We start from the raw sequence: 13,999 nt of genomic DNA, 5'->3' as shown, positions 1-13,999 counted from the left end.
GATCAAATTCAATAGTCATGAAACCTGTATAAATATAAACTACTATATAACATTTATATATCAACATAACTTATTAGATAAAAGAAATTGAAAACATGTTTCAATATTGTCAATGTTTCTTCAAAATGTTTATATGCCATTTTGAATCCGCAATCTTGAATTTGAAAATTCTAATATCTCGACTTCAGATTCGTAATCAACAACCCCGAACATCCCTAAGTACAAATTTTCAAGAGAAAACACCCAATAGAAAATGTCTGCCTCAAAGTATTTAAAGCAAATACTCAAGAAATAATGATAAAAAAATGGTAACTGGACTCTGAAACTCTCAAATTAAATAGAAAGAGCAGTCCTATATAATACAACTAAAGAAAAAATCCCAAAAAATGTTGTCCCTTCTGTACATCTCAGAAGTAGCCATTTTTAGGGTACATAACCTCAAATATCTTAAAATCCTGCCGTGATGGGCCACTTCTGACCTCGAATTCGGATTCTACGTACAAAATTACTTCGGAAATAACCCTCCATTTTCCAACAACTGACATGACCCCATTGTTTACAGGCCTGAGTAATTTGTTTAAATAATTATTTTTGTAGAATGGAATTAATTGATAACTCACTACAAGGAAAACGTAGACAAATAGTAGTTGAAAATTTCAGAAAAACCGCAACTTTTTGAAATGATTAAAATTAAATATTAGTAAAAAAATGAATTGTTTAAACAATATTTTTTAAACTTTAATTAATTATTTACCTTACTCTAATTGGAAGCTGGACAAAAAATTTAAAAAAAAACTGAAAATCTCTAGCATTATTCTAACAGAATATTATTAACAATAATAATAAATTGTTTGAGAAATTATGTTTGTTGAAATTAATTAAGTATAACCTCACTTTAAATGAAAATTGGAAAAAAGGGAACATTTTTCAAAACACCGCGACTTTCTAGGTCTATTCTAAGAGAAAATCGCTTTCAACCATAAAGAAACGCCAAAAAATCATAATTAGCGCCAAAATCTCGAAAAACCCATTTTTCACTTATGGAGTTTTTTTGCGATCCTGTAAAACGGAGTCATGGGGGCGATACACATGGCTAATTGTGAAGGGAAATGTTGAGTTTCAACTCAATTCAGCTAATTTTGAGTATTCTGAATAAAATATACAAAAACGTCTTTATTTCTTATGGGAGTTATGTGTGGAGATATGGGTGATGTGGCTTGAGTCTCCCCAAAAAATAATGTTTTTGAAAACAAACAAAAAAGTTCATTAACTTTTTCGTCAATTTGAACAAATTTCCGTGCGACATGCGTACGATTTCGAAAAAAAAATGAATATTTTTGAACCACCTAAATGGAGACGGACAGGTGAAATAAGAAAACAATGTTTCAATCAACTTTCAAAGATTTTATGCAAAATAAATAATTGATGATGAACATCGGCTATTTATAAAACAGAAATATATACATTATACAACTTGTACAATATTGTGTTTAACATTGTGTAAAATTTCAAGGAAACATAGTTTTGCCTAGAATTTTTTTTCCTCAATATCTTAAAAGATTAGAGCATTAATTATAGTTGCATTTGTCAGTCATTAATTAATAACTATCACTAATGTAAATATCACGTTTTCAGGTGAATACCTTTTTGAGTTACTTTTGCACACATTGAGTTTTGTTGGAAGGAATAAAATAAACAGATAATGTTTTAAATAATAAAAATGGAATAAATGGAAGGCCTTGAAATAAAAAATGTAGCATTTAGAGTAGAACTGTCCAGCGAGGGAAAATTCCCGACCGAAACAAATGTTGCACTTCTTCCACTTCCATTTTTTTAAAGAACGGGAGTGAGCAGAAGTTATCTGGAGTGGTGGTAAAGTCGCGTGGTCATCTTTCGTTCTATCGAGGTAGCCTAGTCCCGAAGACACGAAATATCTGTTGGAGGGGCGACTTTGGCACCACTCAAGCTCACTTCTGCTCACTTCCGCTCTTCAGAAGAAATGGAAGTGGAAGTTCAACATATGCTTCTCTCGGTAATTTCTTCTAACTAGGATGGTCTGAAATAGAGCAGCGGTTCCCAAACTTTTTTTGCAGTTTCTTGGGTTGCTTGCTTCGCGCGACCTTTCTATTGGTAGACGATTAGAGTCCTTAGAGAGAAATGAAAATTGGGTAAAATGTAAGTAATTTAAATGTCAATAGGCTGCATCAGCATCGTTAGATTCCAGTTTATCCCAGTTGAGAGGAATTGTACTTTTGCATGGACTTAAAGATTTTATTTATTACTGAAAAGATCAAGCAGCTTTTATCAAAAAAATTTTCAATTGTTTCTCATTATAGAATGAAATAAAATTGATTGAGTTGATAATAATTTAACTGAGCCGTCTTTTCATAGTTTCAGTTTTTGTAACAGGTTATAATCTCATAACAATTAAAGGGTCAATCCGTTGACGCGGCAGGTGACCCTGCCGTCAGTTATAGTTTGGGAATAACCGATTTAGAGTACAAATTGGGTACTTAGGGAAAGTTGGATCTTCACATTTTTTCATTTTTAAATCAACAATAAAAAACTAGATAACAATAATAAAAACGTGTTCATCTGAAAAGAAACACTTCCTGAGCCAGAAAATCTCTGATTTAAAAGCTGGCATTGGGAACTTCGGAAATGCTTGACGTTGCCAATTGAGTCCCTGGCAAGAACGCATAATTCATACTTCGTCATTGAATTTGGAAGGTCTCGGACCTTGTAGGACCTTTCATTATATACGACATCTTTTTCTATCACAGGCTTCTTCCCGATTTCTCGTACCACGACGTAAAAGTCACCCACGTCTTCTCGGGATGTCACGTACCAGGTGGCTTTCCATGAATTATCTTCATCGTTGCTAAAAATTTGGGAACAATTATTGGGTGAATTTTTATATCAAACGAAATGAAGAAAACTGGATAAAGACCATATGACATTGGCACTTTGCTACAGTTCAACTACGCATTCTAGGTGACAACTTAAAATGGTCCTTATTCGGATGTCATTCCCACGTCTTCATATTCTTGTTACTTTAGGCATGGTGTTCCAAAAGGGCACATACGGTATTTTGAAAATGAAATTATTGATTAAAAAATCAAATAAATCCCAATGTATACAAGACTGTAAGCAAATTTTTGAAAATATTAAATTGGTTTTAATCTTGTCTCCTGCGTTATTGCCTGACGATACAAGAAAAAAAAACAAATACCAGTTGAATTTTTTTTCATTCTTTCAAATTTGAATAAATGGCTGATATTGTGAGGTACCAAAAAAAGTAAATACGTAATTAAAAAAAATAAGACGGGTGAAACCATCACATGAGAAATATTATACCGGAAGGCGTGATTTTTAATAAAACGAATAAAAATTACAGGAACTGTTTAAAATCACTTTTCCGAACGTGAAATATGCATACATTTTTTATTTGCACCAGAATCAATGAGCTTAATTCCAGAATTCTCTAAAAAACACCCTCAAAACGAGGATTAAGTAATTTGCTCTATATTTTAGTAAATGCTATTTTGTGTACATTCCCTGCAGGTAATTTTTAATAGACGAATTAAAAAGTTTAATTTATTATTTATTAATTAATAATTATTTAAACAATTTATTTTTGTTCAAACAGTACATTTGTTTAATTTTATTGCAAATCATCGGTTCCATCACAGCGAGATAAACTAATTAGCCAATGTAAAAATCAGAACAGTCAATTTAATTTGTTTTAAATTATTTGAATATATTTGTATTGCTATAATCTAACTTTTAACAGGAATAAGGCAGAAAAATGTAGTTTTTTCTGTGCAAAATTTTCAAGAAATTCGGCAGAATTGTACGATTTCTGGTATTTTTACCACTTGTCCATTATTTTTTTAACTATTTTTATTTGTTTAACCCATTTTCTAAAACAAAATATCAAACATTTTCACATTTTCTGAGTAATTTGAACAATTTAATTTAAATATAGAATCAACACGAACGAAAAAATTAATCATTTATGTAACTCAGGAAAAAAAATTTGTTCTTTAATGAATTATGAAAAAGTAATGAAATGTGTCAACATAAAAGGATCTAATACAATTTATTGAAAAAACTGCAAAAACTGGCATTCTTCTGGATCATTCTAGTCAAAAGTTATATTTGAAAAAAATATATATATAAGTAATTAATAATAAAGTGAATTGATCGTGTTGATTTTTCATTTTAACCAATTAGCTCATATCAAGCAGAGCAGGTGTAAATTTGTGACATTTTGACATGAAAAACTACATATTTCTACCTTAATTTAGTGACAGGTTATGTTTAAACAATACAAAGTTATTTCAGCAAATAATAACAAATTGATTCAATGGTTCTGTTTCTTTACGTTGTTTAATTCATTTATTCTCTTGTGAGGGTATTGTTTGATAAAATAAAAATTATTTAGATAGTTAGTAATTAATAAAAAGTACATTTCATTATTTAGTTTAAACATTAAAAATGATTTTTCAAATAAACTACACTAAAGTAACATTTACGGCCAATATACTGCAAATTATTTGATCGCCGTATAGAGGGTGACTTCTAAGGCATCCTGAAAGAGTGTGTGTGGGGGGGGGGGGTAAAAATGAAAATATAATGCACATTTCACGTTTGGAGAAGTAATTTTCACTCATTTTTATGGTTTCCTGGCCGAAGACATAAATCCTTACAGTATCAGTTGGGTGATGTCCGTTTGTAGTACTTCATTTCCAAGGAGGGAAATGAGGGGAAATTTTAAGAGGGAATGGGAAATTAGGGAAAGTGAGAGAGTGCAGAGGAAGAGAAAGTAGAGGAAGCGAGGAGAAATTAGGGGAGGATTAGGGATGGGAGTAGTGGACGTAAAGGAAAATGAGGGAAGGGAAAAGAGAAGTAATGAGGATGCGGGAAGTAAGGGAAATAATAAGGGAGTAGGCAAAGCTAGTGAAAAGGGGGTGATGAGAATTTGGGGAGGGGAGTAGGCGAAGTGAGGCGGGATTAGAGAAAAAGAATTAAGTGATAAAGCAGGGGAAGTTAGGGAAAGCAAAGGGAATGAAGAGAATGAAAGTAGGAAAGGGAGGGTAAATGGGAGAAGGGGAGCAATGGAAGTGAGGGAAAATGAGGGAAGGGTAGCAGTGGATGTGAGGGTAATGAGGGAAGGGGAGTAGTGAAAGTGAGGGAATAGGAGGGGACGATAAGAGGATGGGGAGTGGGAAATTTTGAAGGGAAGTGTGAAGAGGGGAATAATGGAAGTAAGGGGAGGTAATGTAAGGGAAATGAGGTCACTGGAAGTAGGGAAAATAAGATGAGGGTACGTATGGGAATTAAGGGCAAATTATCGGAATGGGTAGTAAGTGAATAAAGGGGAAATTCGGTCAGCGAATGAAAGAAAGTAGGGGAAACCATTGCAAGGAAAGAAAGGTCTAGTAATTTAGTACAGGTGACTAAGGGAGGGGAAGAGATGGCTGGGGAAAGGTAGTAGAGGAAGGGGAGTGTTAGCTAGGGCAGTGAGGAGGAAGAAGTAAAGAAAGGGAGGGAAAGCGAAGATTAAAGTGAGGGGATGTGAAGTAGGCATAGAAAGGGGAAGTAGGGGAATATAGTGAGACTAGAGGAGAGAAAGTACGGGATTGGGAGGTTGGCACGACTTATTAACGTCTCCATAGGCTACAAAACCTTTTTTTTGTAGGTCCGAAGCGCCTACTTTGTTTAATTTTTTGAAAACCTCACAAAATAAGCCATTATTTCGAAATGAAGTTTGACCATTACCTGTCCTTAAACCACATAATAAACGTAAGGACGTAAGTTTTAATTTAAGAAGATGAGCGCAACGATTTTAATAGTACTTCCTCGTGTGAAAAGTAGAGGGCTAGAAAGGGAGGGAGAATATGTAAAAGGGTTGTTGTATGACTATTATAGTGATAGGCATAATAAGGCATAAGGTACCGCCAATTCGATGCTCAAATACGTTCGACTTGGAGTGACTTGGAGTGAACCGACGCCCCCCACCATACTCACTGCATTCGCGTGAATGGAAGGGGAAGCCAACTGCCGCACTCGATCCAAGATGTCAGAAAGATCAGGTGCCCTAGGGTGTCGAATCTGATTGGTTGACTTTTTTTTACTTGCGCCTGGCAGGACCATGCTTTCGGTATGTTCCGATTTGAGTAGTTGAGAGTTATTTAAAGTTTCAAAGTTGGCAATGCCAATGTATAAGCATAGGCTGCCGGTGCGCAATGATGTCTATGCTTATACATGGCATTGCCAACTTTGAAACTTTAAAAAACTCTCATATACTCAAATCGGAACATACACTTTGTTGGATCATGAATGATAGGGAAAGAGTAGGCTATAGTAGTGACGACGTAAAGTGTAGATGGCACTGGAAATAGAGCCTACGCGTTTTTGTACAGGGAAGGGTAAGTGTGATTATGGGTCGGCGGTTCGAGAGAAAGGTGGCTATTGATGTATCATTACAATGGAAAAGTCAGTGCTCTCAACAGGAAACAACAATGAAACTTGTAATTGATGAAAAATAGTAAATTAAGAGAATAATAAATTATGTACTCTTTTCGCTCCACCACTGATAAGTTTTTCTAAACATATACTCTATTCTCCGACAGATAACCTACAGACGGACCATCTTACGTCCACTTTGCGCAGCTATGGAAGGCCTGTATCTGCTTAGGCAATTCTTTTTTTTTTAAACTTGACCTACACTATCCCTGAACGTCATCAATAATTGAGTACCTGCTTCAATATTGGACACTTTCATCCAGGCAACTCCTTCTTTGATAGTATTACTATCCAGGTACGTGGAGATGCGAGTCTGTAGGTTATTCTCTCAGAGAATAGAGTATAGATGCTTGTGCATTATTCTAATGTGCATCCGTTAGGGGCACTGGAAAGAGAGGACAATAGGGTCGTTAGAGTAAATATAGTAGGGAGAGGTGTTCAGCTGTTCATGGTCAGAGTGGGACTAACGATAGACGAGTTATACACATATACTATATTCCCCGCGAGAATAACCTACAGGCGGACCATCTTACGTCCACTTTGCGTAGCTATGGAAGGCCTGTCCTTTTTAAATAAACTTAAATTGAACGCTTTGTGAACGTCACAAATAATAGAGTGCCTCGTTCAATACTGGACACTCCAATCCAGGCAACTCCTTCTTTAACAGTATCTTCGCTCAAATACGTAAAGATGCTCATTTGAAGAGGTGAGGGGAAGAGTAAGTTGTAAATGTGTATATAGGATGTAAGTTGGAAAGAGGAAAAGAATAAAAAGGATTACTAAATATATAGAGAGATATTGAGGCAGGATGAAGTATATTGAGGATGGTAGAAATGATGAGAGGTGCAAGAGGGTAGATAACGGAGGAGAGAATATATGTAAAAGGATTAGTAGGTTGGAGGGTAGATGTTGGATAGGTAGATGGAAATAAGGTAGAGGGAAGCATAAGAGAGGTTGGGACATGGCTGCAATATATATTAGTACGGTATTTTAAATATGAGCAGAGAAGGGAGGAGGGGCGAATATACGAAAGAGAACAAGGGATGATATATAGGGAAAAACGGGTCCAGATGAAGTGTATAGAAAGAGGAGATATTGAGGAAGGGATGATATTTCGCTTGTTAAAATGGAAAGGAAGGGGAACTTAGATGTGGGTACAAGAGGAGATGGGATAACAGGGAAGATGGTGTTTAGAGAAGGGACAAGGAGAGAATGATGGGGGAGGAATACTGAAGAATTTGAGTGAGTTGTAATTGACGTCTCGGAAAAAAACTGCACGAGCGCTCGTTCGGTTCTGCTTTCCGAGCCTTTAATTGCATATACTGAAAGTGGAAAAATATCAAGAAAGAAAGTGTACACAAACGTATTAGTGCCTTTGCCTAGGAAACCATTAATTCCTGTTACTGGGCCCCTCCACAAACTGATTTTTGATAAATCAAGGAAATGAGCGATTTATGTACTTACTATTCAAGATCTCTATATCGAAGGTCAGGTGTAATGTCCAATTTGGGATCTTCAACGATTTGTCTTTCCCCACAGGTCATTAAATCTTCGGTAACTTCTGAAAGATTATTATCCTCAACGTAACTTGGACCTGCACAAGTCACTTTAGACCATTCTGGAGGAGTTTCGGTGAAAGTTTTTAGCCACCTTTTTAATGGTCTCACGTAACAATCGCAATGCAGAGGATTTCCTAAAAAAAAATTAATTTTAAAAATATGTTGGCTTTCTGTTAGAGATAGGCTTTAAATTCCTAGGCTTAGGCCCAAGGGTCGTACTTGAATTACGTAACGGATTATAGGCCCTCTCTAAGACGCCCTCAACCCTGTAATCAACCGTAACAAAATATTTCTACCGTCTCTCCTTTCTCTTTCTGTACGTAATTTTTGGGTTCCAAAATGTTTTACTAGTTCTTACCAGTAGATTATACAGGGTGACCTGGAAATTTATTTTCAAAATTCCATAATTTTTCCTTGACAAATTTTTCATTTCCCTGATCTTTAATATTGAAATACCAGCATTTCAATCATGTATTACTTTAAATAGAGAATTTTTTATAAACAGAATAAAACAGTCTTTCAGATACAAATTATAATATTTAAAAGGATTAATTTATTTTAAACAAGAAAGGTCCTTTCTACTATAAAAGATGGATTTTTAACAAAATACTTGAAATTTCAATGAAATAATAAAATTTTTAACATGAAAGTTGAATTTTCAACCTAAAAAGATAAATTTCCAAGAAAAAGAGTATCATAGTTTATATTCAAATCAAAAAAGATTAAATTTATACCAACAAAATTTGAAAACCCAAAAAGACCGATTTTCAACAAATGAAAATTTTTCACTCCAGAAACAAAAGAAAAATTTATCTTAATTATTAAAGCTTCAAGCCAAAAAACAAACGTTATCTACAAAAATTTTATTTTGAGACAAAAAATATTCTTTTTTAGCAAAAATTAATTTTACACGAAACTGATGCATTTTTACCCAACAAAAATAATATTTTAAACCAAGAAAATGATTGTTTTACCAAAAAAGGATCATTTCCAACTCAAAAAGACCAAACTTAAAAAAATATAAAAGTTACATTATCAGTTGCAAAATTAATTTAAAATAAAAAAAGGTTTTTGCACTAAACAGTTAAATTTTCAACAAAAGACATAACCCTTCAACAACAAAAATAAATGTTTAACACTGTAGATTAAATTGTACCGAAGTAGCTGAATTTTTAATTAAAAAAGATTAATTTTCAACAAAATAGTTAAATTTTTAAGCAAAGAGATGAATTTTCAAATAAAAATGTAAATCTTCGACAAAAAAATGATTTCTTAACAAACTGATTCAACAAAATCTTTCAAACACCATAGTTGAATACTTGAACAAAGAATATTAAGTTTTAACCAAAAAGTTGCATTTTATTTAAAAAAAATGAAATTTCTGTTTAGACAAATGATTTCAGTTCACCTTTCAAGATCAGAATATGAATTTTTTAACAACAAAAAAATAAAATAAAAATGAATGTTCAATTCAAAAAGACGAATTTCTTTAGTTAAAAAGTTGAATCCTCTACCAAGTAGTTGCATTTTTATCCAATAAATATGATATTCGTGCTAAAACAGAGAAATAAAAAAAACAGCAACACCGAAATATAAAGTTTAAACAAAAAGTAAATTTTGTAATAAATAGTTAAATTTTCAACAAAACAGTAGCATTTTTCACCAAAAAGTATGATTTTTAACAAAATAATTTAATTTTTAATAAATAGTTGCATTTTTATCCAAAAAAAGGTTATATTCCTCTGAAAACATATGAATTTTTAATTAAAAAGAAAAAAAAGGAGTCAAATTTTCATCCAGAAAAGGTTTCAGTTCTCTTTCCAACATCAAATTATTTAATTTTAACATTAAATTCAAACAAAAAGTGAATTTTCTGAGAAATATTAAAAATTTTAGAAAAACAGCAGAATTTTTAACAAAAAAGATTTCAATTGACTTTTTAACACAAAAATACTTATTTTAAACAAAATATAATTTTTATAGGAAATGGTTCAATTTTCCACAAAGAAGTTTCATGTTCATTCAAGAAAGATGCAATATTTCTGCTAAAAAAGATGAACTTATAAATCAAAAGGAGAAGTTTTCAGTAAACATAGTTTTCGTCCAAAAAAGATTTCAGTTGACTTATCAGCAACAAAATATAAAAACCTTAAACAAAAGGTTGATGTTCTATGCAAACAGTTGAATTTTCAACGCAAAAAGACTATTTTTTATCACAACAGTTGAATTTGCAACCAAAAAAAAAGTATTTAAAGACATTTTTCTACCAAATAATAAAATTTATAACTAAAAAGATAATCTTCAGGAGAAAGTTTTTACGATTTTTACAAAATTACGTACATGAGCAAAGCACCCCCTCCCCCTATCGTAAAAAATCGTAACAAAATGTCTGCCCCCCCCCCCTTTAAGCTGTTACCTAATTTTTAAAATTAGGTTCATAAGTCAATAATGTACAATGTATGTGGTCCTTTAAATCCCAATAATGAGTCAAAAAAAAAATTTTACCATTATATCTAAGTTTGGTCCCATTGTTGATTATCGCCATCAAATTTTTATTGAATCCCACAAATTGGTTATTTTCAACATCCAGCAGCTTCAGGTTCGGCATCGGGACGATTTTCTCAAAAGGCAGATGAGAGAACCGATTATTCTTGAGGATCAAATTTGTAAGGTTATTCGGTGGGTTAAAGACATCCAAATCCGAAATATCGCTCAGCTCGTTGTATGCCAAGTCTAACGTTTCAAGATTTGTCAGATTTCCAATGACATCTGAAACATTCAAATATTGATTGTTATTTAATTTTAATCGTGGGTTAAAAAGTATAACCCACTGTGTTAGCAGAAAATTCAACTTTCGATTCTTCTTGAATAAAAATTCAAAATTAAAATTTGATTGCCATCAAATTTAATAGCATATATAAAGTCCAATAATCAAGTTAATGTATAGAACTCCTAAAAAAAACAAGAATCCAACCAACAAATCTGGACAATCACCATAAAATATTCCTATTGTAATTTGAAAACAGATCCTAAAAAAAAATCTTAAAAAAGAAAAAAAAGGTTGCCCAAAAAATAAAATTGGAAAGAAAAATGAGAAGGCAACCAACCCCTTTTTATACTCCCCTTCCTTCTATTTTCTATATCTTTCGTCTTTTTTATTTTTATTATCAAATCACAATAAAAATTGAAAGAAAAAAAAATATTTACTAACGTTTCAGTACTTATACAGCATCCTGATGAAGGTAAGAAAAAATTGAGCAGGTAGGAACAGCAACGAAAGAACGATGCTTTCTCTTTGATACCTGAAATTTATTTGAGAACTTTAACTGGGATAATGTTGAAATTTTACATAGTGAAATTCATGAGAATTAATTATATTTAACAGTGAGGTTTTATCAATCTTGATTTTCTTTTACTTTTTCTATTTTTAATGTATTTATGACGGATTTCCCTTTTGACCCTCACTTGATTCTCAGGTATTGAAGAGAGAGGGAGAGAGAGAGAGAGCATAGTTGTTTCGTTGCTGTTCCCACTTGCCCATTTTTGTCTTACCTTGATAAGGGTCCTGTATACATATATGACATATATGAGTACCAAAACGCTGTTTATAGATGTTATTTTATTGTGATCTGATAATAATAGAAATAATTTTTCTTTCCTCTTTTTTATTTTTGTTCAGAGACAATTAATTTTTTTCTGTTGTAGAAATTTTTTCATATTCTCACCAGAGAAGGTATTAGATTTGTGTAAAATTTGACCCCCTCCCCAAGTTTTTGTCAAATGTCCACTTTTTAAGACCCCCTGAATTCGAAAAGCTGGTTTTCACGAATATGTCTGTCAGTCTGTCTATCTGCCTGCCTCTCCGGCCGTGGAGTTTTTTTGTTAGCACGATAACTTTCGAAAGAATTGACCAATTGTTTTGGCCTTTAGTATACTCTTTTAGTGTCCTGAAATAAAGATCAAGTTTGTTAGCCAGCCATTTTCGATAAAAATGAAAAAAGTGAGCGTATTTTGAGAAATTTTGAGACCACTTTTTTCAAAATTCAAAAATTTTCTGTACGGATATTCATAGTATTCAAACAGACGAACTCTTTATACTAATTACTTTTTTCTATAAAACCAAAATTCACCAGAGTTATAGCATTTACAACATTCCGAAAAACACGAAAATCAACATTTTAAGCCAAATAATGCACGATATGAAAAAAAGCCGAAAACAGAAAATGTTTTTTTTTAATGTCATACAAGATTACTCTAAAAAACAGTTTTTGGTTTCGTACCTGAAGGAGTGCCGCACATTGGGGAAAAAAATGACTTGTTTGATTCAGAATAACGTACAGCACACAAATCTTCACCGGTTTCGACAAAAAAATTGGAAAAAAAGCTAATAAAATTTCTAAGAGAGCTGTCCAGTCTGATTTTTGGAATAGGTTTTCAATTTTTTATAAATAAACAAGTATACGTATGACGAAAACATGTAATTTTTTCTATTTGTCGTTCCCGGTGCTCGTAAATGAAAGAAAAATCGTTGAAATCGCTTAAGTTGCATGAAATTGGAATCGAAACAATATTATATCAAAACAATTTCTCTTTTCATTCTAATTGCTTATATTATATACAAATTTAATGTATAAATGCAGTAATCAGGCATTTTTCGACAGAAATATTCGTTTTTTTCTGTGTCCTCTTTTTTCAATTGGGTGATTTATTATAATTTTAGCAAAATTCATAAATTGTTAATTAATCTTATAATTTTTCAAACAAATTTAATAAGCAAATGCATTATTCGGGCGTTTGTCGAAGGAAAAATTCAGGGTTTTCAATTAAAGTCTTTTCATTTGGGAGCTTCATGACAATTTCAGCAAAATTCATAATTTTTTGACCAATTTTATGATTTTTTCAAAACAAATTTAATAAAGAAAAGCATTATTCGAGCATCTGTCGATGGAAAATTTATTTTTTCGATATCCTAATTAAAATTGTTGACATAGAAAGAAACGAATTTTCTGTAGACAAATGCTTGATTAATGCATTTGTTCATCAAATTTGTTTTAAAAAAATAATAAAATTTATCAACTTATTATGGATGTTGCTGAAATTCTCATCAAGTTCCCAGCTGAAAAGACTGGCATTGAAAAACCCGAATTTTTCTTCTAGCAAATGCCCGAATAATGAATTTGTTTCATGAATTTGTTTCAATATCATAAGATTAATTAACAAATTATGAATTTTGCTACAAATATCATAAAGTTCTGAATTTGAACAATGTACACCAAAAAAACGAATTTTTCTGTCGAAACATGCCTGATTACTGCATTTGTGCATAAAATTGGTTTATAATATAAAGAATTATGATCTTGAGAGAATTTTTTGTTAACATCATATAATTTCCATTCAAATTTCTTGCAATATAACTAGAAAAAACGTATAATTATGGAAAATCATATAAAATATTTTTTCAACAAATAATTTGCTTATAAAAAAATGTGTTCTTTAATAATATATATAATATTGGAGCATCTTTAGCTAATATCAGTTTATGAAACTTAGTCGATTTCAACACTTTTCCTGTTATTGACGAGCACTGTGAACGACAAATAGATAAAATGGCCCTTTTTTCGTCATATTTGTTTATTTATAAAAAATTGAAAACCTAATTGAAAAATCAGACTCGAAAACTCCCTTAGAAATCTTAACAGCTTTTTTCAAAATTTGTTTATTCAAATCACGCAATATTTGTGGGCTGTACGTTATTTTGAACCAAAAATGTCATTTTTTTCTCACTATGGGCCTGGAATGTGAAAACGAGATTATATGAACTCCCATATAACACAACGCTTTGAAGGTTGCTTGAACTTCTCAGCACAAAACACTAACCAGATATGACTATTGGTTGAAACTCCCCCCCC

The 13,999-nt window shown here is 32.2% G+C and overlaps 1 protein-coding gene across 1 annotated transcript in view; it reads right to left on the bottom strand.

Moving 5' to 3' along the window:
* Window positions 1-1,426: 1,426 nt before the first annotated feature.
* Window positions 1,427-13,999, bottom strand: part of LOC117180798 — a 90,210-nt gene continuing 77,637 nt past the window's right edge. Inside the window, exons 17-19 of the mRNA XM_033373308.1 lie at window positions 10,596-10,859; window positions 7,996-8,224; window positions 1,427-2,881 (exon numbers count right to left, since the gene is read on the bottom strand). Coding sequence (XP_033229199.1) covers window positions 2,548-2,881; window positions 7,996-8,224; window positions 10,596-10,859 — 827 coding nt within the window. The 3' untranslated portion in view covers window positions 1,427-2,547. The remainder of the gene's footprint in view (window positions 2,882-7,995; window positions 8,225-10,595; window positions 10,860-13,999) is intronic.

The sequence above is a fragment of the Belonocnema kinseyi genome, chromosome 1, assembly GCF_010883055.1.
Source record: "Belonocnema kinseyi isolate 2016_QV_RU_SX_M_011 chromosome 1, B_treatae_v1, whole genome shotgun sequence".
In the NCBI taxonomy this organism is placed as follows: domain Eukaryota; kingdom Metazoa; phylum Arthropoda; class Insecta; order Hymenoptera; family Cynipidae; genus Belonocnema; species Belonocnema kinseyi.
The sequence above is the reverse complement of the archived record's forward strand: the minus strand, read 5'-3'. Positions and strand labels throughout refer to the sequence as shown.